The sequence below is a fragment of the Cololabis saira genome, chromosome 8 (genome assembly GCF_033807715.1).
Source record: "Cololabis saira isolate AMF1-May2022 chromosome 8, fColSai1.1, whole genome shotgun sequence".
Taxonomy (NCBI): Eukaryota; Metazoa; Chordata; class Actinopteri; order Beloniformes; family Belonidae; genus Cololabis; species Cololabis saira.
In genome coordinates this window covers 45,570,874-45,597,125 of record NC_084594.1, presented here as the reverse complement: position 1 = coordinate 45,597,125, position 26,252 = coordinate 45,570,874, and the positions used below count along the sequence as shown (strand labels likewise).

The following is a 26,252-nucleotide window of genomic DNA, read 5'->3' as shown; positions in this document are numbered from 1 at the left end:
AGGACCGGGGTTGTGGAGCTGAACACATCTTCCCTCTCAGCAGCAACCGTGTGAAACACCAGAGCAAAATCCATCACCGTGTTTCAGATGCTCATGGATAAACTCATGTCCTTGGAGAAGAACCTCAGAAATGTTCTGGTGAAAGCTTCCACGTCTTCCCAGTGATTCCCCTCCGGGGCTCCGGGGCTCCGGGGCTCCGGCAGCAGCAGCTTCTCTGCCTAAACACCTCCCAGGTTGCTCGGGATTCCTCCAGGCGGAGTCCTCGGACCACTAGCCAACTCAATACCCAGTTTTTTAGCTACACCTGGTGTCGACTACCTAATAAACTTGCTGGGGACGTCTTTAGGCTCGATTGGCAACGTTAACACAGCATGAACATGGCTGCCTAAAGCCTGATTTAAGGTTCTGCGTTAAACCAACGCAGAGCTACGCCGTTGCCGTGATGCCGTCGTGAACCCTTCGGACTTCTCCGTGACTCCATTTTGGTGCAGTACCCCCCCAGAGCGCTAGTTGATACTTTGTTTAGCTTCCAGCTTTTCCGGTCACAGTGAATCAAAGAGATAAGGACAACTATTGTGCAAAAAACCAAAACAACCCCCCCCCAAAAAAAATCACACACACATGAAGAAAAGAGAGCTGAAAGTTCACGACTGCTTCACGAACCGGAAATGCGTTGCTGCCAAGCAAACCAATCACAGCCCTCTCGGTCTGCGTTGGGTCGTAGTTCCATTTTTTGGGAGGTGCAGGTCAGTGACGGCGTAGCTACAGAGAGACTCCCGCGTAGCCGCTAACCTACGGCGTAGGCTCTGCGTTGATTTAACGCAGAATCATCATCGACTACGTTTACATGCAGACAAAATTCAGGTTATTGCTAATATTCCGGTTACTGAAACATTGGGAATATTCAGTTTACATGGTGATTAATCATTCAGGATATCTGGATCAAACCAGCGACGCGCGGAGAACGTCATGACGCTAATTCCCCTCATTCTTCTTCCTGTATCTAAATTCAAAACAAATGCTGCTTCGCGCAACTTTTCTCTCACCTTCTTGTAAATCTGGCTATCCCGGTACTTTCTACCGTCTACAAATGCAGAAATGTTCATATCCTTCATTACATTTATGAAGTGATTAGTCTCCTCCTGGTCTTGGTTTCTCCGTGTTTAGAAGAACTTCCTGGACTCAAAAGACCAGGATTCCTTGTGATCAGAGCATGAGCAGAAAACAAATTCCTGTTCCGTTTGATGGGGATATTCCGTTTGGTGTTTACATGACCCAATATTCAGGTTTTAAAAGGAGGAACCCAGGGCTCATATTGGGGTTTTAAAAAACCCGAAACACTCAGTGACTGCAAGGTGCCCAAACCAATCCCTGCTCATCACCCCCCACCTCCATGGTGTGTTTCTGCTAACACTCTGTGTTTAGGTTTTTTCTCCAAACACGGTTGCTGGCCATTGAGGCGAAACAACTCCACTTTAGTGTCCTCTGTCCACAGGACATAAAAGCCCTGTGCTCTGGAATCATCTTTCTCACTGTAAAACACGGAACTTCAGAGTGTTTGGAAATGATTTTATTGCCCTTTCCAGATGTATGGGTGGCAGGAATTGTTCTGTAACACCTCTGCTGATGTCTTTACCTCTTAGCGTCATCTTAGCACACGTCTAGCGATAAAAAAACCACAGAGAGGAAAAGCATGTTTTACTTGTCCGATGTTGTGTTTGCCTAATTTTAGAGCCCAGTATAATCACATGTCTTTTGTTTGTACACAAATAAATCAGATGAACCAACCTTTCCAGCACTGATGAATAAACATGATGCTGCCGTGACGTCGTCTCCGTCTCCCGTGACCTCACGGCTGCCGGATTAAAAGCAGCTGCAGACGCTCACAGTCTCAGACGGGCGTCATGTGGTGTCGAAGTTTTCTGCAGCAGGCGGTTAGACGCATGTCCACCGGCAGAAAGGTCAGTGTGTGTCTTCTCTTTCTTTTTCTTTGTCTCTCTCTCTTTCTTTCTTTCTTACTTTCTTCGACCCTCCATCCTTCCATCCACATCCATCACATCATATTGCATTCTCAGTACAAACTGTGTGTGTGTTGTTCATCAACCGGCGGTTGAGACCATCCAACTGTTTCCTGGACTGTATTCCATCTCGACTGTTTGAACAAGTTTTTAACACAGTAGGACCTTGTTTCCTCTTTTATTAACAGCTGTCTGAGTTCAGGATATGTAGCAACGGTTTTTGAGCGTGCAAACCTCTGGTCAATACTCTTGACTCTTGTAGACCAGTGTCCCATCTCCCCTTTTTTATCTGAGGTTTCAGAGAAAGTCTTTCTCCATCAGTTGCTCCTTTTTTGGAAGAGAATCAGATTTCGGAGAGATTCCATCTAAAACCCGTTATAGCAGCGAATCTGCTCCGCTGAAGGTCTACAACCACATCCTCCTGTCCCTGGAGGGTAAAAGACCCGTGTTTGTGGCGATGCTGGACCTCACTGCACCGTTTGATACCGTGGAAACGCTTGAACCGCCCGCTGGACTTCAGGGAGCTGTGCAGCAGGAGTTTAGGTTTCTCCCTCACGGTCAACAACCTTTCTGGTTCCTCAGCACCTCTCACCTCCGGCACGCCAGACAGAAATACATCTGGATCTTTTTTTTTATACCTGATTTTATTACAGCTATTATTACATAAACATTTTATAAACAATGGCAGGTAAAAACTCCCCTAGAGGGAGAAAAACCTTAAACCAAACAGTGGCAAGAAAAACTCCCCTTTAGGAGGAAGAAACCTGGACCAGGACCTGGATCATAAGCGGTAGAAACCTGGACCAGGACCTGGATCATAAGGAGAAACCTGGACCAGGACCTGGATCATAAGGGGGTAGAAACCTGGACCAGGACCTGGATCATAAGGGGGTAGAAACCTGGACCAGGACCTGGATCATAAGGGGGTAGAAACCTGGACCAGGACCTGGATCATAAGGGGGTAGAAACCTGGACCAGGACCTGGATCATAAGGGGGTAGAAACCTGGACCAGGACCTGGATCATAAGGGGAACCTCCTGCTGAAGACCAGACTGGGCAGAGCAGGAAAAGAGAGAACAGACAGAGAGCTGCCATTAGGGTCTGTTATTTCACAGCATAATGTCTTCTTTCAGCTTTATGCAGTAATTTACAAATCTATCTACCTATTATGCCCGGGTCCTCAAGCGCATTCAATTCCATCTTCCATCCACAGTTGTTCACTGCAAAAACTCAAAATCTTAACAAGAATATTTGTCTTATTTCTAGTTAAAATGTTTCATTTTTAGTCAAAAAATCTCATTACACTTGTAACAAGAGTCATCACCGGAAAAATAACTTATTTGACAATTTTCACCTGTTTCAAGTAGATTTTCACTTAAAATAAGTATAAAAATCTGCCAGTGGAACAAGAGTTTTTTGCTTGTAATGAGAAGATAAATCATTTTCTACTTATTTCAAGTGAAAATATACTTGAAACAGGTGAAAATGGTCAAATTAGTTATTTTTCTGTTTTTTTTTTCCAGTGATGAGTCTTGTTTTAAGTGTAATGAGATTTTTTTGACTAAAAATGAGACATTTTAACTAGAAATAAGACAAATATTCCTGGTAAGATTTTGAGTGTTTGCAGTGTTTGCATGACACCAAACTCAGCAGCCCAGCAGTGTCCTGTCTCCAGCAGCTCCAGGTCCTGATGCTCTGGCACCTCACCAATACCTGGGTGTGACCCTTGACAGCACTTTCAAATTTAATAAACATATTGAGTCGCTTGTCAAGACAAGCTTTTTTTAAAAACTTTTGACACCTTGCTAAAGTCAAGCCCTTCCTGCAACAAGACGACCTTGAGAAAGCCCTTCACGTATTTATCAGCTCCCGGCTTAATTACCACAACGCACTTTATCATGGGATTAATCAAACTTCTCTGTGTCGCCTGCAACCTGTACAAGATGCTGCTGTTCCCCTGTTGGACACTGGGAGAGCTGAACATGTCACACTGGTCCTGTGCTCCCTCCACTGGCTCCCGCTACACTTCAGAGTTCCTTTTAACCCCTGCACTGCAAAAACTCAACATTTTAACAAGAATATATGTCTTATTTCTAGTTAAAATGTCTCATTTTTAGTCAAAAAATCTCATTACACTTAAAACAAGACTCATCACTGGAAAAAAAAGAACGATTTTGACCTGTTTCAAGTAGATTTTCACTTAAAATAAGTAGAAAAATCTGCCAGTGGAACAAGATTTTTTTGCTCGTAATAAGAAGATAAATCTGGTCCCACTGGCAGATTTTTCTACTTATTTCAAGTGAAAATTTAATTTAAACAGGTGAAAATTGTCAAATAAGTTATTTTTCTGGTAATGACTCTTGTTTTAAGTGTAATGAGATTTTTTGACTAAAAATGAAACATTTTAACTATAAATAAGACAAATATTTCTGGTAAGATTTTGAGTTTTTGCAGTGTGTTGTTGCTTTTTAGTGCGGTTAATGGCTGTGCGCCTCCATATTCGTGTGAGCTTTCAGTTCTTCACCAACCCAGTGTGCTGTGCGTCCTCTGTTAGAGGAGCACACAGTGGGGGGGTCGTTCCTTCGCTGTCTCAGGTCCCAAACTCTGGAACGCTCTTCCACCTTTAAAGCCAAACTCAAAACGTACTTATTCAGATTGGCTTTTGGGACATCAGTGCACTTTTATCGGTTTTCATTTGTTTTATCAGCATATTTTTTACCTTTCATCTTTAATCTATTTTAGTTTATATTATTATAGCATTTATGGTATAATTGGTCTTTTACTTGTTTTTAATACTGTGCTGTATAAAAGCTGAATGATTGATTGACTAAAAGTTAGTTGCATGAATGTTCAGCGAATCGGTGGATTAAGAAGTACAGGACTGTCTCAGAAAATTTGAATATTATGATAAAGTTCTTTATTTTCTGTAATGCAATTAAAAAAACAAAAATGTCATACATTCTGGATTCATTACAAATCAACTGAAATATTGCAAGCCTTTTATTATTTTTTAATATTGCTGATCATGGCTTACAGTTTAAGATTAAGATTCCCAGAATTCCAATTTTTTGAGATACGATATTTGAGTTTTCTTAAGCTGTAAGCCATGATCATTAATATTAAACTAATAAAAGGCTTGCAATATTTCAGTTGATTTGTAATGAATCCAGAATGTATGACATTCTTTCATTACAGAAAAAAAAGGACTTTATCACAATATTCTAATTTTCTGAGACAGTCCTGTACATTTTCATGTAACTTTAAAGCAACAGAATGAATTATGTTTTTTTGCTCATTGGATCCTCCTACACTTGAAATGTCCCAACAGGGAAAGCAATTAAACCAGCTAACAATAATAAGATGATACTTTAGCATCTGAAGCTATTGGCTAGCTATTAGCATCAGTTAGCCACAATACTAATAGACAAAGGAAGGCTAGTCAACTGAATTTATTTTACAATATTAGCTGAGATGCTACAGCCTACACAGCCTGACAGGAACCAGCACAGAAAATACCTTTATTTGTACTATGTATAACACTTGCACATTTTCAGTATCTGCTGGCTGCTAGCATCTATTAGAAACAATACAAACGGACGAAGAACCGCTGGCCAATTTATCAATCAGCTAATTGATGCCATATTGGCAGGTGCTGAATCCCAATGCTCAACCTCTGTTAGTCAAACAGTGGGAAAAAGGGCAGACACAAAGAAGATTGATTTATTTATTTTAATACCATGCTGTATGATTATTTGTATTTGAAACATGGACGTTTTAACACGGGGGTTGTAGGAGATGACTCACATTTGGAGCCAGTCCCTAGTGGTCATTCATGGAACTGCAACTCTCCCCACTCAGGACCAGTTTAACCGGCTCTAACTGCAAACTGACTGTTTACAAGATGAAGCCTATTATAATTCGCAAAGAAAGAAAAGCCAACAGGATCCAAATAGACTAGAAAAGTACAAAAACATGTCAAGATCAGCAGCAAGGGATGATGAAATCCCAGCTTTTACAACATCAAAATGAGTCAGTCCTTCTAAATGAACAGGGATCCCTGTAAAAAGCACTGCACGCAATTCCTGACAAGAAAAACTGAACCAACAAGAGACGAAAATAAGCACCCAGCTAACAAATATATGTACACAGGCTTGTTAACGCCTTCAATAGTTACTGAGCTGCAGTTCAAAGGGACAAATTACAGCCAGCAAACTCAATTTACTTTTAGATTTAGAACCAAAACCCCCCCTGAAAACTTTAAGAAACAATGGTTGGATAGTAAACCGTGGACAGAAGAGGCTAATGGTTGGCTAGCCGAGGCCAGGGGGGGCACCACCCTGGCCCCACCCTCACCCCCTCCCTGGCTCCCACCCTGACCATCACTGAAATGGGATCGGGGGGGAATTGGGCGGTGGTAGTGTAGTGGCTACAGAGGTGGCTTGGGTCTGGAGGATCCAGGTTCAACCCCCGGAATGGCAACCAAGATGAACCACCTTGGGCCCCTGAGCAAGGCTTTAACCCTAATTGCTCCACAAATGGTGTGTGTGTCTCAGATGTAAGTCGCTTTGGATAAAAGCTAAATGACAGTATTAGTAGTAGTAGTAAAATAAAAGACGATGAAGGCACAGATTTATTGGCGCATTGAGACGAGAAACAACAAAGAAACTCCCCACTAATGACCAACTCCCACCTATCTCCCCCGTCCGTCTGTCTGGGTCAGGCGGGCATCCTCTTTGACGTGGATGGCGTCCTGCTCCGTGGTGGTTCGGTGATTCCAGCTGCTCAGAGAGCTCTTCAGAAACTCGTGGACCAAAACAACAACTTCCTGTTTCCCGTCGTCTTCGTCACGAATGCAGGGAGCTGTCAGAGACACCACAAAGCCCAGCAGCTGTCTCGCCTGCTGGAGGTCCAGGTACGACAGGCATCCACAGTACTCCAGTTGTAAAAAGAATCATGGGGGATGGTGGATTTTATCATATGGGGACAGATAATTTGTGCTGATTACAAATAATATAATATATTACAAATAATAGCAGTGACCAAAACACCTGCAGAAATACTGCAGGAATGACATAGCAGCAGTTAAATGCAGCCTTCTGTAAGCTTTAAATATCCACTGGGCTTACATCAAATACATCAAAACACAACAATAAAAAACACTTTTCTGAACTTATCAATATGACTCTGTCCTTCACAGGATAAGTAAAATGGATCACTGCAAAAACTCTAAATCTTAACAAGAATATTTGTCTTATTTCTAGTTAAAATGTCTAATTTTAGTAAAAAAATCTAATTAGACTTAAAACAAGACTGATCACTGGAAAAAAACAACAATTTTCACCTGTTTCAAGTAGATTTTCACTTGAAATAAGTAGAAAAATCTGTGGAACAAGATTTTTTTGCTTGTAATAAGAAGATAAATCTTGTCCCACTGGCAGATTTTTCTACTTATTTCAAGTGAGAATTTACTTGAAACAGGTGAAAATTGTCAAATAAGTTATTTTTCTGGTGTTATTTTTCTGGTGATGACTCTAAATGTTGAAATAGCAGTAAAACCACATTCATTGATGAAATGACATAAGGGATGGAAAGGGGGGATGGCAGTTTTACAGGGGGGGATGATTTGGACCGTTTTTATTTCAGGGGGGGATGCCGTCCCCCCTCATCCCCCCTCACCCCCCCTCAACTCCAGTACTGGGCATGGAGCTGCCTCCATGTTCCAGCTGTGAACGGACCGCCCATGTTCCCTCTCCCTGCAGATCTCCCCTGAGCAGGTGGTCCTGTCCTACAGCCCTCTACACATGATGAAGAGTTTCCACGACAAGTGTGTGCTGGTGTCGGGACAGGGACCGGTGACCAGCATCGCCCACATGTATCCTTCCCCTGCTCAGCGGCCTCTCAGGCGCCTCTACTCCCCCCACGGCAGTCAGTGGTAGTGCAGCAACTGATCAGACCATTGTGATTAATACTCATGGATTGGATTAATCTGTACATAATTGAGGTCAGTGCAAAAGCCTCGAGACAACATTTGATCAAACTGGTGAATGTGAGAGTGTGAGCGGTGACGTATGTGTTTGGGTGCTAGTCTGTGTGTTGAAAGTGTTGGACTCTTGACTCCAGCTGGGTCAGTTTGGGGTTTCAGAACGTGGTGACCGTGGAGCAGCTCTCAGAACAGCACCCCCTGCTGGACATGGTGGACCACAACAGGAGGCCCAGCACCCCGGTGAGGGCTCACACCCTGCAGAGCCTGCAGAGCTGCTGCAGCCAATCAAAACACACACTTAGTCAGAAACAGAGCTGGTAGAGGAGCCAAACATTGTACTCAAGTAAAAGTACTGTTACTTCAGAATAATATGACTCAAGTAGAAGTAAAAAGTAGTCATCCAAATAATTACTTGAGTAAAAGTAAAAAAGTACTTGGTGAAAAAACTACTCAAGTACTAAGTAACTGTTGAGTAACGTCTGATTTATTTTTTTAACACAACCATTCAAACAGACAAAAGTACAAAATAATCACCTTCAGGCAAGTTAAATCAATAAAATAAATTAAAATTAATAAAAAATAAAAAATAGCTTAAATTAAAATAATCTTAAAGTAAATTCAAGTACTTAAAATAATAGCAGACTAAAAAATAAATTAAGCACAAGTAGCACAAAATGTCAAGCCTTTGTACTTTTCTTTTTTAACCAGGCAGAACTAGAACAAACATGAACTCATAGAAACTCTGTGTGTGTTTGAGTCTGTGTAAATGTGACAAAACATGCAAAAACAAACATTTTTCCCAAAGAATCACTCAGTGATGTCATGAGATTGACGCGTACGCGGATAAAAGGGATAAAAGAAAAGTAACAGCTCAACGTAGCCTAATGTAGCGGAGTAAGAGAAACAGTTTCTCCTTCACAAATCTACTCAAGTAAAAGTACAAAGTATAGTGATTCAAAACTACTCCTAAAAGTACAACATTTCCCAAAACTTACTCAAGTAAATGTAACGGAGTAAATGTAACTCGTTACTACCCACCTCTGGTCATAAATAATGATAATAATAATAATAATTTCACAGTAAAAGACCTGCTATTGACAAGCTTTAACAATAAAAGACTTGCATCTGATAATAGTTCTCAAAAAATACCTGCTTCTGAAATGATTTCTCACCAGATGATCATAGTTAAAACACCTGCTGGTCTGGATCATCTGGAACAGCAAAAGAACAATGTTTGCTGCCGAGCGTATTTAAAGTAAAAGCTTACTTATTAAAGTAAAGGCTTACTTTTGGGACTTAGTTTTTTTGTGGTATATCTTGATATTTAATTGATGGTTTGGTATTTTTTTGTTTATGCCCAAAAAAGGAATGTTTTGTTGGAGACGAGAATAACTGGTGCCATGTTTTTGCCTTTAAATATGTTTAATGGTATAAAAACATTAACGTTTTCATATTATAATCATAATAATTGCATAAATTGTCTATATTTCATTACTTTATATACTGTCTTGAGGTTACATTTGCATAAAATGCTAAAAACCAAATTCTCCTAAATTAAAAACCAAAATAGACCGAAAATGGAAAAAACAAAGATGGAATGTGGGAAAAAATAAAAGCGATTTCATCCGTCTCTGTTTCCTCCCTGGATCTGTTTGGTAATTCTGACCCACGATGTTTCTGTTTCAGTTCTATCAGCATTCTGGGAGCTGATTGGTCCTTACAGCATCATTAGCTGCAATACTTGCTGTTGAATCTCAATATAATACTAGTAGTAATATGTTGCAGAACTACAGTCATAATTCATGCAACAGCTGAAAAAACAGTTTTACTAACACTAACCCAAATCAATATCGGAATCAGATCGAATCAAATCGTGATAATCGATTCTGAATCTTAAGAATCGGAATCAAATGGATTCTTGACATTTGAATGGATCCCCAGCCCTAAAATGTACATGTATGGTTTAAAGATGGCAGTGATTTCCTGTTGAACCTGCTCACGTCTCTGTTGTCGTGTGTTCCAGCCGTCTCCTCTGAAGAGCCTGCCCCAGATTGAAGGTAACACCACCAGCACTGCAGCCCCAACTGTTTCAGCTCATTCTTTTAGTTTACATTCTTTATTTAGGTATGGCAGTACATATCACAAAGTAAAAGCAGTAATATTCTTATCCGCCATCCAGTTCTTTCATTATAAGTAAACACATTAAGAGATAAGAAAAGGAAAAAAGAAAGAAAAAATAAAAACTACAAAGAACTATGATCTGGGAGAGACAGACTATAAACATAAAACCTCCATACAGAAGAAAAATAACATGATTCTCAGTTGGGTGGAGAATGAGATGATAATAAGGATAATGATATGATAGTATTAGTGTCTTCAGATCATTCAAGAATGTCAGGGGGAAGGAGGAGAAAAACAAAACAAGTTTTATCTGTTCAATACCTCCACAAATTCTGGGCGCAAAGGCTTCACATTGTTTCATGTCATTTTAATGGTTTATCTTTATTTAGGATGGAGAGGTGCAGGGCCCTGCAGACTTTGGTGGGAGGGGGGTGAGGAGAAAGTACAGCGGGGATTCAGGAACACATCTAGGAAAAGCCCAGTCCGTCTCTGCAGCCGCACAAGAAGCCCTTCCCGTCCTGACTAAATGTAGTTTTGAGATCTCGATCCATTAACGTGTCCAGACTGCCGCTGCCATGGCATCCTCTGTTTAAGTACGTTCAAGCATGTCTGTTACGTACTGTACACCATCATGGTCCAAATAAAGGCTTTTGAATTGAATACAAACTTTAAATGAGTGTATCTCAGCAACTACACGGTGCACTTGAGTCAATCTGGGAGTAATAAACAGAGGTGTCTTCAGTATTCATTCATTACTCAGGTAGAAGTATAGGTACTAGAGTTTAAAAATACTCCTGTAGAAGTTGAAGTATCAACTCAAGTTTTTTACTCAAGTAAAAGTATAAAAGTACTGGTTTCAAAACTACTTAAAGTATAAAAGTAAAAGTATTGTAAGGGGGAAAAAGTCATTAAGGACAAAAGCCATTGAAAATGAATGTATCTTAGTATAATGTAAATATATTAAAGAAGCATATATGTGTACTATTGAGCATTAACATGTGTTTCAGAGAGCAGCAGATATGATGACTAGTTGCCTATAAGTATTGTAATGGTGCAAAAAGTCAAACTTCAGAGGCATGTTATCATTTATCCTAACCTTTATTGGAATGTACATCCAAGTTTAGTTGCAGGAATCTGAGGGAACGGATGTAAGAACAAAACTGGACAAGAACATCTGAAACAACCACAACCAAATTCACTCTATCCGGATGGAGCAATTTAACTGGATAGTTTTTTATAAAGGCCCAAATGAAATAGAGTAACGACGTAAAAATGTAAGGAGTAAAAAAGTACAGATAATTGCGTGAAAATGTAAGGAGTAAAAGTAAAAAGTCGTCTGAAAAATAATTACTCCAGTGAAGTATAGATAACCAAAATTTCTACTTCAGTAAGGTAACAAAGTATTTGTACTTTGTTACTTGACACCTCTGGTAATGAAGGTAACGTGACGGAAGTTTACATTTGCATCTTACCTTCAGCGCATTTTAAGGGTCTGACTCAGTTTGTGTTTGGCAACAGCTCCCACGGCCACCAAACACGTCTGTTCTCTATATAATCAAACTTTAAAAATAATGGATAGAAAACTAGTCAGGTACCACCACTGACACATCCTCAAAAATATAACTTACTAAACTTTGAAAGCTTTAGTGATTCATGTTTTCTTAAATTCATTTTTAAGTGTATAAACAACTTAGCACTTGAGCCACTTTGTCAATTTGTTGAGACAAAACAGCAACAGAGTCACCAGAACCTGCTCAAACCAGTCAGCCTTCTCCTATCAGAGCTGTAAACTCTGGAACTCACCGCCATCAGAAACTAAATCCATCTCAGAGTTTAACATGTTCATCACCAAAACTAAAACCTGCTTAAAGACAAATCTAAACTGTACTCATCTGTAAATAGTGTGTATATTTGTGTGGGAGAGTGAGTGAGGGAAGGTTCTATATCATGTAAATACAATATTGCATTATTGTATTATTGAATTGTATAGTCTTTTTAATTGATTTATATGAATTTTATATTGTACTGCAATGTTGTGGAAGAACTGGGGACTGGAGTTGAGAATTAGCACTAAACTCTACATGCATCACATCAGCTGCAAGCTTGTATCTATGTTTGACTGCATTGTCCCTGTCAAATAAATCAATAAATACAAAATCTCACCCCGTACAAAACCCAGAGAACCAGTTCTCTTTGTCGTGATGTAAGTGTCCAGCTGGGACGTATAAGTTCTGAACCCCCTGTTGTCCTCATTTTCTGAATACACCCCGTGTCCTCCGGGTCTTCAGTAAACCCCCATTATAAGCAGCTTCATTGAAGTTTAAACACCAAATTCCATCTTGCTTGAAGAAACAACTTGCTTGCATCTTGCTTGAAGAAACAGCAAAAAGGAGTTTTGAATGCATTTTTATTCATCCCAATGTCTCAGTTTCTTTTTTCTCTCCAGTGAACAATTTTAGATAATGTACAATACAAAAATATGAAATATAATATATCCCATTCAACTAATTGGCACATATAGGGCTGTATGCAAGTCCACAGCCTTTGCAGATATATGTATTACACTTGCAGAACGCAGTAAAGTCCTTCTTTTGAGGCCAGAACTGACATCTCTTCCTCTTACTTGCCCTAGCCGGAGAAGTTAAATTTTAAAGGAGCATGATGCAGGATTGAGGCAGGATTTATGAAAAAAATTTGTATATGTTTTAAGTTTTCTAGTAATAATGTCAGATGAAGCGTTCCAAACCAAAAAGAATGAGTCCTCTAGTGTATCTCTCCGTTGCCTTGAACAGGCTGTGTGCTGCAAAATGTGCTGCAATTCTGGCCCGAATTTCCCGCACTGTCCTGCGGATGTGACGTAACATGACGCTGCATGTGCGTTCTCCCCGTTCAGTGAAGCCGGCACGGGAGAACGGGGAGAACGCGCATGCAGCGTCATGTGACGTCACATCCACAGCCCAGCGCGGGAAATTTGGACCCGAATTGCAGCACATTTTGCAGCACACAGCCTGTTCAAGGCAACGGAGAGATACGCTAGAGGGCTCATTCTTTTGGGTTTGGAACGCTTCATCTGACATTATTACTAGAAAACTTAAAACGTATACCAATTTTTTTCATAAATCCTGTCTCAATCCTGCCTCAAGCTCCTTTAAAGGTTTTTTTTAACACAGTGGTGGGTCATTGTGACCCGAGGACAACAGGAGGGTTAAAGCATCCCTCCTCTCTTCTGACTACATTCCCCCCCGTTCTCCCAGCAATCATCCTGTTTGGGGAGCCGGTGAGATGGGAGACCAACCTGCAGCTGCTGATGGACGTGCTGCTGACCAACGGCCGGCCCAGCTCTGCGTACGACACCCAGCTGTCCTCCCAGGTGCCCGTCCTGGCCTGCAACATGGACCTGCTGTGGATGGCCGAGGCCCCTTCGCCACGGTTTGTTTGTTTTTTTGAACATTTTATTTATACATTTTTTTCACATTTTTACATTTACATCAAACAGAAGCAATCACACGGATACGACGGAGTATTAGAGCCAAACTAAGACAATTTTTTTTTTGAAATTTACGAGAATAAAGTCATAATGTTGCGAGAATAAAGTCGTAATATTACGAGAATAAAGTCGTAATTTATTAGAATAAAGTCATAATATTACAAGAATAAAGTCGTAATTTATGAGAATAAAGTCGTAATATTACGAGAATAAAGTTGTAATTTATGAGAATAAAGTCGTAATATTACGATAATAAAGTCGTAATTTATGAGAATAAAGTTGTAATTTATGAGAATAAAGTCGTAATTTATGAGAATAAAGTCGTAATTTATGAGAATAAAGTCGTAATATTACGATAATAAAGTCGTAATATTACGAGAATAAAGTCGTAATATGATGAGAATAAAGTTGTAATATTACAAGAATAAAGTCGTAATTTATGAGAATAAAGTTGTAATTTATGAGAATAAAGTCGCAGTATTACGATAATAAAGTCGTAATATTACGATAATAAAGTCGTAATATTACGAAAATAAAGTCGTAATATTACGATAATAAAGCCGTAATATGATGAGAATAAAGTGGTAATTTATGAGAACTCTAACAGGAAGAGCACACACGTCTTTTGTGGAAGAGGAGCTGTGTGGTACAGTACAGTATAGTATAGTATACTATAGTATAGTATAGTATAGTATAGTATAGTACAGTACAGTACAGTACAGTACAGTATAGTATAGTATAGTATAGTATAGTATAGTACAGTACAGTACAGTACAGTACAGTATAGTACAGTATAGTATAGTATAGTATAGTATAGTACAGTACAGTACAGTATAGTATAGTATAGTATAGTACAGTACAGTACAGTATAGTACAGTATAGTATAGTATAGTATAGTATAGTACAGTACAGTACAGTATAGTATAGTATAGTACAGTACAGTATAGTATAGTATAGTACAGTACAGTATAGTATACTATAGTATAGTATACTATAGTATACTATAGTATAGTACAGTACAGTACAGTACAGTATAGTATAGTATAGTACAGTACAGTACAGTATACTATAGTATAGTATAGTATAGTATAGTACAGTACAGTACAGTACAGTATAGTATAGTACAGTACAGTACAGTATAGTATACTATAGTATAGTATACTATAGTATACTATAGTATAGTATAGTACAGTACAGTACAGTACAGTATAGTATAGTATAGTATAGTACAGTACAGTACAGTATACTATAGTATAGTATAGTACAGTATAGTATAGTATAGTACAGTACAGTACAGTACAGTATAGTATAGTATAGTACAGTACAGTACAGTATAGTATACTATAGTATAGTATACTATAGTATACTATAGTATACTATAGTACAGTACAGTACAGTACAGTATAGTATAGTACAGTACAGTACAGTATACTATAGTATAGTATAGTATAGTACAGTATAGTATAGTATACTATAGTATAGTATAGTACAGTACAGTACAGTATAGTATACTATAGTATAGTACAGTACAGTATAGTATAGTATAGTACAGTACAGTACAGTATACTATAGTATAGTATAGTACAGTACCGTATAGTATAGTATATTATAGTATAGTATAGTATAGTACAGTACAGTACAGTATACTATAGTATAGTATAGTACAGTACAGTATAGTATAGTATACTATAGTATAGTACAGTACAGTATAGTATAGTATAGTACAGTACAGTACAGTATACTATAGTATAGTATAGTACAGTACAGTACAGTACAGTACAGTATAGTATAGTATAGTACAGTATAGTATAGTATACTATAGTATAGTACAGTACAGTACAGTACAGTATAGTATAGTACAGTACAGTACAGTATAGTATAGTATAGTACAGTACAGTACAGTATACTATAGTATAGTATAGTACAGTACAGTATAGTATAGTATACTATAGTATAGTATAGTATAGTACAGTACAGTACAGTATACTATAGTATAGTATAGTACAGTACAGTATAGTATAGTATACTATAGTATAGTACAGTACAGTATAGTATAGTACAGTACAGTACAGTATACTATAGTATAGTATAGTACAGTACAGTATAGTATACTATAGTATAGTATAGTATAGTATAGTACAGTACAGTACAGTATAGTATAGTATAGTACAGTACAGTACAGTATACTATAGTATAGTATAGTACAGTACAGTATAGTATAGTATACTATAGTATAGTATAGTACAGTACAGTACAGTACAGTATACTATAGTATAGTATAGTACAGTACAGTATAGTATAGTATACTACAGTATAGTACAGTACAGTACAGTACAGTATAGTATAGTACAGTACAGTATAGTATAGTATACTATAGTATAGTACAGTACAGTATAGTATAGTATACTATAGTATAGTACAGTACAGTACAGTACAGTATAGTATAGTATACTATAGTATAGTATAGTATAGTACAGTATAGTACAGTACAGTACAGTATAGTATAGTATACTATAGTACAGTACAGTACAGTACAGTATAGTATAGTATACTATAGTATAGTACAGTACAGTATAGTACAGTACAGTACAGTATAGTACAGTACAGTACAGTATAGTATAGTATACTATAGTACAGTACAGTACAGTACAGTATAGTACAGTACAGTACAGTATAGTATAGTATACTATAGTACAGTACAGTACAGTACAGTATAGTACAGTACAGTATAGTACAGTACAGTACAGTATAGTATAGTATAGTACAGTACAGTACAGTATAGTACAGTACAGTATAGTACAGTATAGTACAGTACAGTACAGTATAGTACAGTATAGTACAGTACAGTACAGTATAGTACAGTACAGTACAGTATAGTATAGTATACTATAGTATAGTATAGTACAGTACAGTACAGTATAGTATAGTATACTATAGTATAGTATAGTATAGTATAGTACAGTACAGTACAGTACAGTATACTATAGTATAGTATAGTATAGTACAGTACAGTACAGTATAGTATAGTATACTATAGTATAGTATAGTACAGTACAGTACAGTATAGTACAGTATAGTATACTATAGTACAGTACAGTACAGTATAGTATAGTACAGTACAGTATAGTATACTATAGTACAGTACAGTACAGTACAGTATAGTATACTATAGTATAGTATAGTATAGTACAGTACAGTACAGTATAGTATAGTACAGTACAGTACAGTATAGTACAGTACAGTATAGTATAGTATACTATAGTATAGTACAGTACAGTATAGTACAGTACAGTACAGTATATTATAGTATACTATAGTACAGTACAGTACAGTACAGTATAGTATAGTACAGTACAGTACAGTATAGTACAGTACAGTACAGTATAGTATAGTATACTATAGTACAGTACAGTACAGTACAGTATAGTACAGTATAGTATAGTATAGTACAGTACAGTATAGTACAGTACAGTATAGTACAGTATAGTACAGTACAGTACAGTATAGTATAGTATACTATAGTATAGTATAGTATAGTATAGTACAGTACAGTACAGTATAGTATAGTATACTATAGTATAGTATAGTATAGTACAGTACAGTACAGTATAGTATAGTACAGTACAGTATAGTATAGTACAGTATAGTACAGTACAGTACAGTATAGTACAGTACAGTATAGTACAGTACAGTATAGTACAGTACAGTACAGTATAGTACAGTACAGTACAGTATAGTACAGTACAGTATAGTACAGTACAGTATAGTACAGTACAGTACAGTATAGTACAGTACAGTACAGTACAGTACAGTATAGTACAGTACAGTACAGTACAGTATAGTACAGTACAGTACAGTATAGTATAGTATAGTATAGTATAGTATAGTACAGTACAGTACAGTACAGTATAGTACAGTGCAGTACAGTATAGTATAGTATAGTACAGTATAGTATAGTATACTATACTATAGTATAGTATAGTAGCGGTGGTTCCATCTGCATCTTCAAAGAGGTTTTGTTGTTTCTCAGGAAACAATGAGGATGATCAGAAAGATTTCCACAAAAGACGCAATTTCTTCCAAGTCTGTGGTTCCTTCTTCCAAATAGACGCACAATCGAAAGTCTTTATACTGATAATAATTCAATGCCGATGTGCCAAAAGATTAAGTATTTCCTTATTTGTGAAACCGATACCAAAATATAACTTCACAAGATGTTCAATATTCCTCATTTTAACACAGGGAGAAGAAGCTCTTCCTGTTAGAGTTCTCATAAATTACCACTTTATTCTCGTAATATTACAACTTCATTCTCATAATATTACAACTTTATTCTCGCAACATTATGACTTTATTCTCGTAATTTTCCTTTTTTTTGTTTGGCCATAATACTCCGTCGTACCACTGCACTACAGACCAATCGTGGGGGGCACTGTCCCGCGTGGCCCGGCACTCCCCGCCTCACGGTTTTAACAGCAAACTAGACACTGCACATTCAACACTTTATAAATACACTTGACAAGTACACGTAGTTCGGGAGGGGGGGGGGTCGGTGTCAATCGATACTTGGCCCTCCCCCCTCCCTGTTTTTATGGCATTAATCACATGCACTCAACACAAGGGGCGGGAGGGGGTCCCACATCACCCGCGTTCCCTCACCGGCCTGGGCCTCGGACGGGTGGGTCGGGTTACCCGGGCCTGGCGGGGCCCGCCGTGCAGCCTGGGGTGCCTTCTGGCGGTGCTGGACCCCCCCGGGGAGGGGGAAACGGTGCGTGATTGTATGTCTGTGTCGGTGAGAATGCGGTATGGAAGGGTCCTGCCATGGAGGATTTGAGCCTCCATTGGCAGGACATCAAAAACTTAATAATTTATCAATATTATATTATACAAAGATGGTTATTATTATTATTAGTATTATTATTATTATTATTATTATTATGTATAGTATATTATATTATTATTAGTATAGGTATCGGATAGGTGAATGGATGAATGAATGGGATGCCTGGGTCTGGGGCCCTCCGTTGTCGGGCCTGCGCGGGTGTCGCCTTGTTGGGGGGTTCCCTCTCTCCGGGCCCGTCTCCGGTCCCCCCCGCTGCCTCTACGGCGGGGCGCCCCTCTGGTCTTGGAGGGCCACTTTCGTGGGGGACGGGTGCGCCTGCCCGCGTCGGCGGCCGGGGCGGCTCTGTCTCTCCGGGCAGGCTGGCCCCCTGCCGGGTGGGGGTCGTTGGCCTGAAGGGTGAGGGCCTCCTGGCCGCGTGTCCGGCCCGGACCGGGTGGCCGGGGATTGCCTGGGTCGCGGTCCGCCGCCGCGGGATCCCTGGCTGCTTCTTTCCGCGCCGTGGGGGCCCCGCCCGCGGGCCCCCTCGGCCGCCGCCGGGCGGGGGGGGGGCCTCGCAGGCGGTGGGTTGCCTCCCTCCTACTTCTCCCCTCTGTGGGGTTTGCCGGTGGCCTGGGTTCCGGGCTCTTCCTTGTCGGCCTCTGGTCTCGCGGGTGGCGGGGTCGCTCCCCCCCCTCCCCCACTATAGATACACTTCAGGTGGAGCTTTGTTTGGTTTATTACACACACACACACACACACACACACACACACACACACACACACACACACACACACACATACACACATATAGTCATTTAGTCACATGCACACACACACACACACACACACACACACACACACACACACACACACACACACGCATGATCATATACATACACACACACACACACATAGACATACACACTGGCTTGTTCACCTGCATGCTGGCTCTCTAGTTTTTGGGTTTAGGTAGCGGTAGCGATAGCTTAGCTCAGACTGCGATCAGATCTCAAGATTTAGGTCGATTGCTGTTCGTGTTTTGGTTGGCTCCGTGCCGGTTTCGTGCTTTGTTTGTGGTTTTTTGTTGCAGATTTCCAGTGCTTGACGTGTGTCTCCGTGTGTTCCTGCTTCCTGGATTGGCAGTGGATGTCGTCACCCCCCCCCCCCCACCCCCTCCCCCCCCCAAAAAAAAAAAAAAAAAAAAAAAAAAAAAAAAAAAAAAAACACTGGGTTTGTATGTGTATGTTTATGTATGTGTACGCATATGTGTGCGTATATATATGTATATATTACATATAGTAATAATGCACATATATACACTTTTGGTTTCTACCGTCATGGTATCAATCAATAATATGTGTGCAGACAAGGTAAAAAAAAAAAAAAAAAAAAGTTCCCAGCAGGGTAGGAGAAGAGAAGGGCATCGTTGGTCCTTAATGCTCTAGTACTGGGTTCCAAACCCTGGAGAACTTCAGGAGAATGCCAGATAGTTCATGTCTCAGTCTTTATGGGTTCCCTCAACCAAGCCTCAAACTTGGGGCTGAGTCACATTTCCACAGTTTTAGGAAACATCTCTTGGCGATCATCATGCCAAGTGTCAGAGCAATGTTACAGTCCAAGTTTTCCATAGTAGCAACATGTCCAAATAGAGCGGTTTCAGGATCAGGTGTTATAGTAATCTTGAAGACAGAGGAAAACCACTGAAACATGAGAGAACAAAAAGTGCACAGTTTGGAGCAAGACCCAAAAAAGATGTGCTGGAGAGCCTTCCGTAGTGTTGCACCTATTACAAAGTGGAGAAACAGTAGGAAAGATTCTGTGCAGTTTTGTCTTGGAGAAGTAGAATCTCTGAACAACCTTGTACTGGATCAGTGTGAGTCTTTGCGTTGTTTTGAACCCGTACCTGAGCAGCACCTGAGTCTCAGGGACCATGGAAGCACTTGGGGGACCAAGGCCCACATGATCTTTTTATTTTGGATTCACTTTTGTGTAACTAGTGCTCTGCTGCCGTAGGTTTGGTCATGGGATGTTCCTGCTGTGTCTGGAGTCGGTGTACAAGAAGCTGACGGGCCGAGAGCTGCAGTACGAGGCTCTGCTGGGGAAACCCGGCCTGCTCACCTACCAGTACGCTGAGCAGGTGCTGCGGCTGCAGAACCACCGCTGCAAACTGTCTACCGTCTACGCTGTCGGGTAAACACACACCTAAACACGCACGCACGCACGCACGTACGCCCGCCCACGCAAGCACGCACGCACGCACGCACGCACACCAAAACAAGTCAAAACATATCACAATTTAAAAAAAGATACAAAGAAACTTTTTTTTTCAAAATACAGATGCAAATAAACATATAAATATGTACATTTATTAATATATGTAGATATATAGATTTATATAATGGATATAGATATGTTATATATAAGTATGTATATATATATATATATATATATATATATATATATATATATATATATATATATATATTAATATATATATATATTAATATATATTGATTTATAGTTATATGTCGATATATAGATTTATAGTAATTTTTATGTATATAATTGGGGGTAAATATATGAACCAGTATACATAGCATATCTACTCTTATATAGTTATTCAAGTATAGTGTTATACTATTGCTGTCTATTGTTCTCTATTATATTGTAGTATTATAGTAAAGTAATGATAATGTAATACTATACATTATAATTACTTCTATTATTACATAAATACATAGTAGCACAACTAAATGATGGGCGTTTGTTTTGTTTTCTTTTTGTCTGTCTTTGATTTGTTTTGATTTTGACTATATTTATATGTAATTGAGTATTATATCACTGTATTGAACAGTTATTAAAGTAGGTATGTGTGTTTTATAAGTAAGTTTATTGAAACTCTTATGTTATATGTAAGAATGTATGTAGATTCAGGGGTATGACTGGATAAGTGTTTACTTCAATTTGTACTTTATTTTTTTTACTCTTGTATTCTTTTGTTTTTTAACATGCATGTTCGAAATAAAAACCAGTAACCCTCCATCCTGCTCTCCTCGTCCAGTGACAACCTGATGACGGACATCTACGGTGCTAATCTTTACAACCGCTACCTGGCTCAGCAGCACGCCGCCATGACGGGTGGTGCCAAGATGGTTGCCCAGGCAACGGGGACCCCGGTGACGGTGGCCGAGGAGGAGTCGGTGTCGGCCACTCAGTGTCAGTCCATACTGGTGTGTACACACAGGCATAACAGTGGCGGAGCGCGGGTCTCAGTACAGAGGGGGCGGAGCATTCTCCATGGGCCCTTGTGATGGTCGTTTTAACGTTCAACAACGTTACACATTTATTCTCACTTTTATTGAGCCAAGCAAGCCTATAGGCCTATGCTGCAGAAAGCAGAGTAAAGTCACAAACTTGTTCAGAAGAACACACACACACACGCACGCACGCACGCACGCACGCACGCACGCACGCACGCACGCACGCACGCACGCACGCACGCACGCACGCACGCACGCACGCACGCACGCACGCACGCACGCACACACACACACACACAGGCCTGACAGCTGTCAATCACACGGCTCTGAAAACTCAGATAGTCACGGACTGACTCAGTTCCATCTTTGATACAGCTTAAATACAAAAACAACATAACAGGTCTAAAATTACACAATCTATTTAGATAGATATAGACACAGCGGTCTATAACATCATTTCTGAGCTCTATAACTGATAATAGACTCTAGTATAGTTGACAACAACACAAACACATTCAAATAGGCAGGAGGTCAAGGCTAACCAACATTCTGATAAAGACATTATTTATGAAGGTTACACTGACTCACCAGTTGACTCTTCCATAACCCAAAATAATCCAGGTAACGTGGAAAACAGGGTGACATTCAAAACTTTGTACATGCTTAGTCCTCTTTTAAAGCTTAGCGCTCATCTCCTTCATGGCAGCAAACTTGCAGAGTCGGCAAATTGGCTGTAACTGTTAAGGCTGATTTATGGTTCCGCGTTACACCAATGCAGAGCTACGGCGTAGTGCGCGTCACGGCATACCCTACGCCGTAGGCTTCGCCGTACCCTACGGTGGAGGCTCTGCGTCGATTTAACGTGGAACCATAATTCAGGCTTTCCAGCCAATCAGCGTTGGCTCACAGCCCTGATGCGTTCAGGACAGTTGTAAAGTAAGAATTAGCCTACACTGGCCGCACAATGCACATTTTATCGTTATTATAGCCTAAAATTTACGATTATAGATGAACATATCACACAAAACGGGGCCCTATCATTGGGCCCTATGAGCTTGTGGGCCCCGGGGCGACCGCCCCCTCACCCCCCTCTGGCTCCGCTACTGGGCATACAGGTGCTGCACACCCCACAGCGCAGACATCTAAACAGACTTCCTGTTCCTCCTCAGGTGTGCACAGGTGTCTACAACCCGCGGGTGGAGCAGAACCGCAGCGTCACAGAGATGGTGTTCCACGGCCACAGAGACCTGGTCCTGGATCCAGACCTGGTGGAGCCCAGTCACGTGGTGGAGGACGTGGAGGCCGCCGTGGACCTGATGCTGCAGCAGGAGAGCTCACACACCTAAAGCCTGAATGATGGTTCTGCGTTAAACCAACGCAGAACCTACGCCGTTGCCGTGGCGCCATCGTGAACCCTTCGGACTTCTCCGTCACTCCATTTCGCCGCGGTGCAATACCCCCCCAGAGCGCTAGTTGATACTTTGTTTAGCTTACGGCTTTTCCGGTCACAGTGAACAATGGCCGAGAGAGAACCGGAACCGGAAATGCGTTGCTACCGAGCAAACCAATCACAGCCCTCTCGGTCTGCGTTGGGTCGTAGTTCCATTTTTTGGGAAGTGACGTCAGGTTACGGCGTAGCTACGGAGAGACTCCCGCGTAGCCGCGTACCCTACGGCGTTGGTTTAACGCAGAACCATAATTCAGTCTTAACGCAGCTCTAAAAACCTAACTACGTTGTAGGGCGGGAAAAGTCTCTCAAACTGACTCCAAGAGTTAAATAAAAGACCAAAACGTTTATAAATTTGCAAAAGAGAACTCAAAAATACTTATTTTGTAAACTTTCAAAATGTCAACAAAGAAATTCTGACATCGTAGAATAAAAAGTTTGAGAAATCCCTGAAATGATGACATCATTAACTCACAAATTTTCAATAGCTGACTAAATTATTATTTATTGTTCGTCTTTTATCACTTTCGAGTTATTCCAGTGACCATGGTGGGGTTTTCTTTCTTTAATGGAGGGGTACCAACCAGTGGCGTAGCCACGGGTGTGCCAGGGGGGGCCGGTGCCACCCCTAGAGACAGCTGGCACACCCAAACATTTGATGCATTTTTTTTTGTTATAGTCTTACTAACATTTTGTATTCTAAATCTAGGCTATTAGTATGTAATCATGATGTTCAAAATAATTCAAGTAAAATTATGTAAAAACTTTGTCAGGCAATGTGTCGCGGCACCTGCAACCGACCCTGAACTGACTGTTTAGGCAACTCATCAAACGGAAGGTGGATGGCGGACATGAGTTCCCGTCTATTATTGAAGTCTTAGACTCCTGCGACAAAGATGTTTTTCCCAAGATGAACCGTTTGCTTCGTATTCTGATATCATTGCCTGTTACAAGTTGCTCTGTGGAGCCTTTTTTCAGTTGTCAACAGGACAAAACCCTTCAGCAGAGCGACGATGCTCACAGAGAGACTGAGGAGTCTCTCGTTGCTCAGGTTTGAAAAAGAACTGGCGGAGAAACTGGACTCTGATGAAATAATAAATGCATTCAAGGCCAAGTCTTGCCCTTTAAATTGAGAGCTGTGCAGTGGCACAGGAAAGCAGCAACATGGTTGTCATTTACTCTGCTGCTTTACTTTACATACTGATACATAATCATATGTGATGAATGTTAAGCCAAATAGTCGAGTTCAGCATATGGTGAAATAGCTTTGTTGATCATGCGTAATGTGGATACGTTATGGCTCTGAACGCATCAATGTTATATTTCACTATGTTTGCTTCATTGGGCACCCAATGTGTGTGTGTGGTTATGTTTTTGTGACGTTTTTTTTAGGACATGCATAAAGTGTGGTTATTTTATTACTTATTATTATATTATATATATTATTATACTTATTATATATTATTGATTTTACTTGAGCACGTCATATGTACTCTCAAACATGGATATGTTTTTTATTACTGATGAGAGCACACACAACGTGTTGGATATGTTTTGTACTGTTAATAATGTTGGATATACAAGCTTTTGAATGTTTGTGGAGGTGTAACGTCCAGTTTTGTTGAAAATAAATTTGGCACACCCAGTCTTTGCTGGTGCACACCCTAAGTCTCTTTTCTGGCTACGCCACTGGTACCAACAACTGCGTCCCTGTGTGTTAGGTGTTCTAAGTTTGTCCACTGATGTTACTGGATGTTGAGACTGACCTCGTACTTTCAGCGCCCCCTACAGGGGCCCCAGGGGCATTGCGCATCTGCATATGGCAAGAGGCGGCTCCACACTTGACCTGGGTGTCCACATAAAAGCTTCATAACGATGCTTTAATTGATTTAAGTGTTTGAAAGAAACATCTCTAAGACGTTTCTGTTGTAAGGAAGGACTCTGAGCCTGATTCTGAACACAAATTGTCCCCCCACACAAACCTTGGAGGTGACACCTGATTCAAAGATCCCTGGAAGCAAGGGTTAGGAAGCGGAGGACATATTAGCTTCCCTGAATCTCAGCCCTGAACAGGCGAGTGAGTATGTGACTGTCAAAGAGAGATTAGATGCACACTTCATAACTCGCCGGAACATGATCTTTGAGAGAGCAAAGTTTAACTAGCGGCAGCAAGAGACGGGCGAGCCAGCTGACTGCTTCCAGGGGCGTCAATTGGGTGTAGCAAGGTATGGCAGCTGCCACACCTTGGCTTCAGCGAAAAATGTAAATGTTGGATTTTGAAATAAATGTATGGAATTACTCTGTGTCTATTTGTATTGATTATTCTATTATTTAATACATATAAAATAACTACAAATGCAAATCAGAACTGCATGATCGATTTCACTAGGTAGGTATCATCTTTCCCAACACTTGTACCCCCCATATCTTGAAATGTGATGTCCCAGCCTGAGCGTCCCTGACGACAGTGGTCGCTAGGTCAATTCAAATTTTTTGCGCGCTTTGCAGTGTTACCAAATTTAAACAATGACCAGGAAGCAGGCAACCCTGAATTTTTTTTTCCAAAAAAAGAAAAGTGATGGGTCCAATCTGGATCAGACTTGGACAGCAGTAAGGAAGGCCAAGGCCAGGGCGTGGGCGCAGGCCCGGGCGCCATTGCTGCAGCAGCGGTAGCAGCCACTGGGTCAACCGGCGCAGAGAAGATGGGTATTAGTGGATGCAAAACAGACCAACTCAGGCGTCCTCGTTTGACCCACTTCCCAAGTAGAAATGGAAGGCGGTTTAATGTTAATGTGTATCAGGAATATGACTGGGTTGAAATTGAATATTCTATGCAAGAAGATGCAGTTTATTGTTTTGCATGTCGTCATTTTGGAGGAGCCTCATCTTTAACAGGTGACAGGCATGGACGGCGTGTGTTCATAGACACTGGATACACATGTTGGAGAACATGAAGAAAAATCTCCGGGATTATCAAGGGAGCAGTAGACACAATTGTGCTGCAATAGCGTGGTCTAACTTCAAGGCTGTGATTAGTGGATGTAAGGAATCCATCGCAAGCCAGATTGACGGAAACAGATCAGATGAGGTAAAGGAGAACCGGGCTCACGTCAA

General features: G+C 40.4%; 1 protein-coding gene across 1 annotated transcript; it reads left to right on the top strand.

The window, feature by feature from the left end:
* The first annotated feature begins 1,827 nt into the window (after window positions 1-1,827).
* On the top strand, window positions 1,828-24,896 carry zgc:77375 (uncharacterized protein LOC402927 homolog). The gene is made up of 9 exons (XM_061728109.1): window positions 1,828-1,961; window positions 6,739-6,930; window positions 7,778-7,890; window positions 8,148-8,241; window positions 10,025-10,058; window positions 13,377-13,551; window positions 20,445-20,621; window positions 21,493-21,661; window positions 22,861-24,896. The coding sequence occupies exons 1-9, from the start codon at window positions 1,905-1,907 to the stop codon at window positions 23,035-23,037; spliced, it is 1,188 nt and encodes a 395-aa protein (XP_061584093.1). The 5' UTR covers window positions 1,828-1,904; the 3' UTR covers window positions 23,038-24,896.
* The last annotated feature ends 1,356 nt before the right edge of the window (window positions 24,897-26,252 follow it).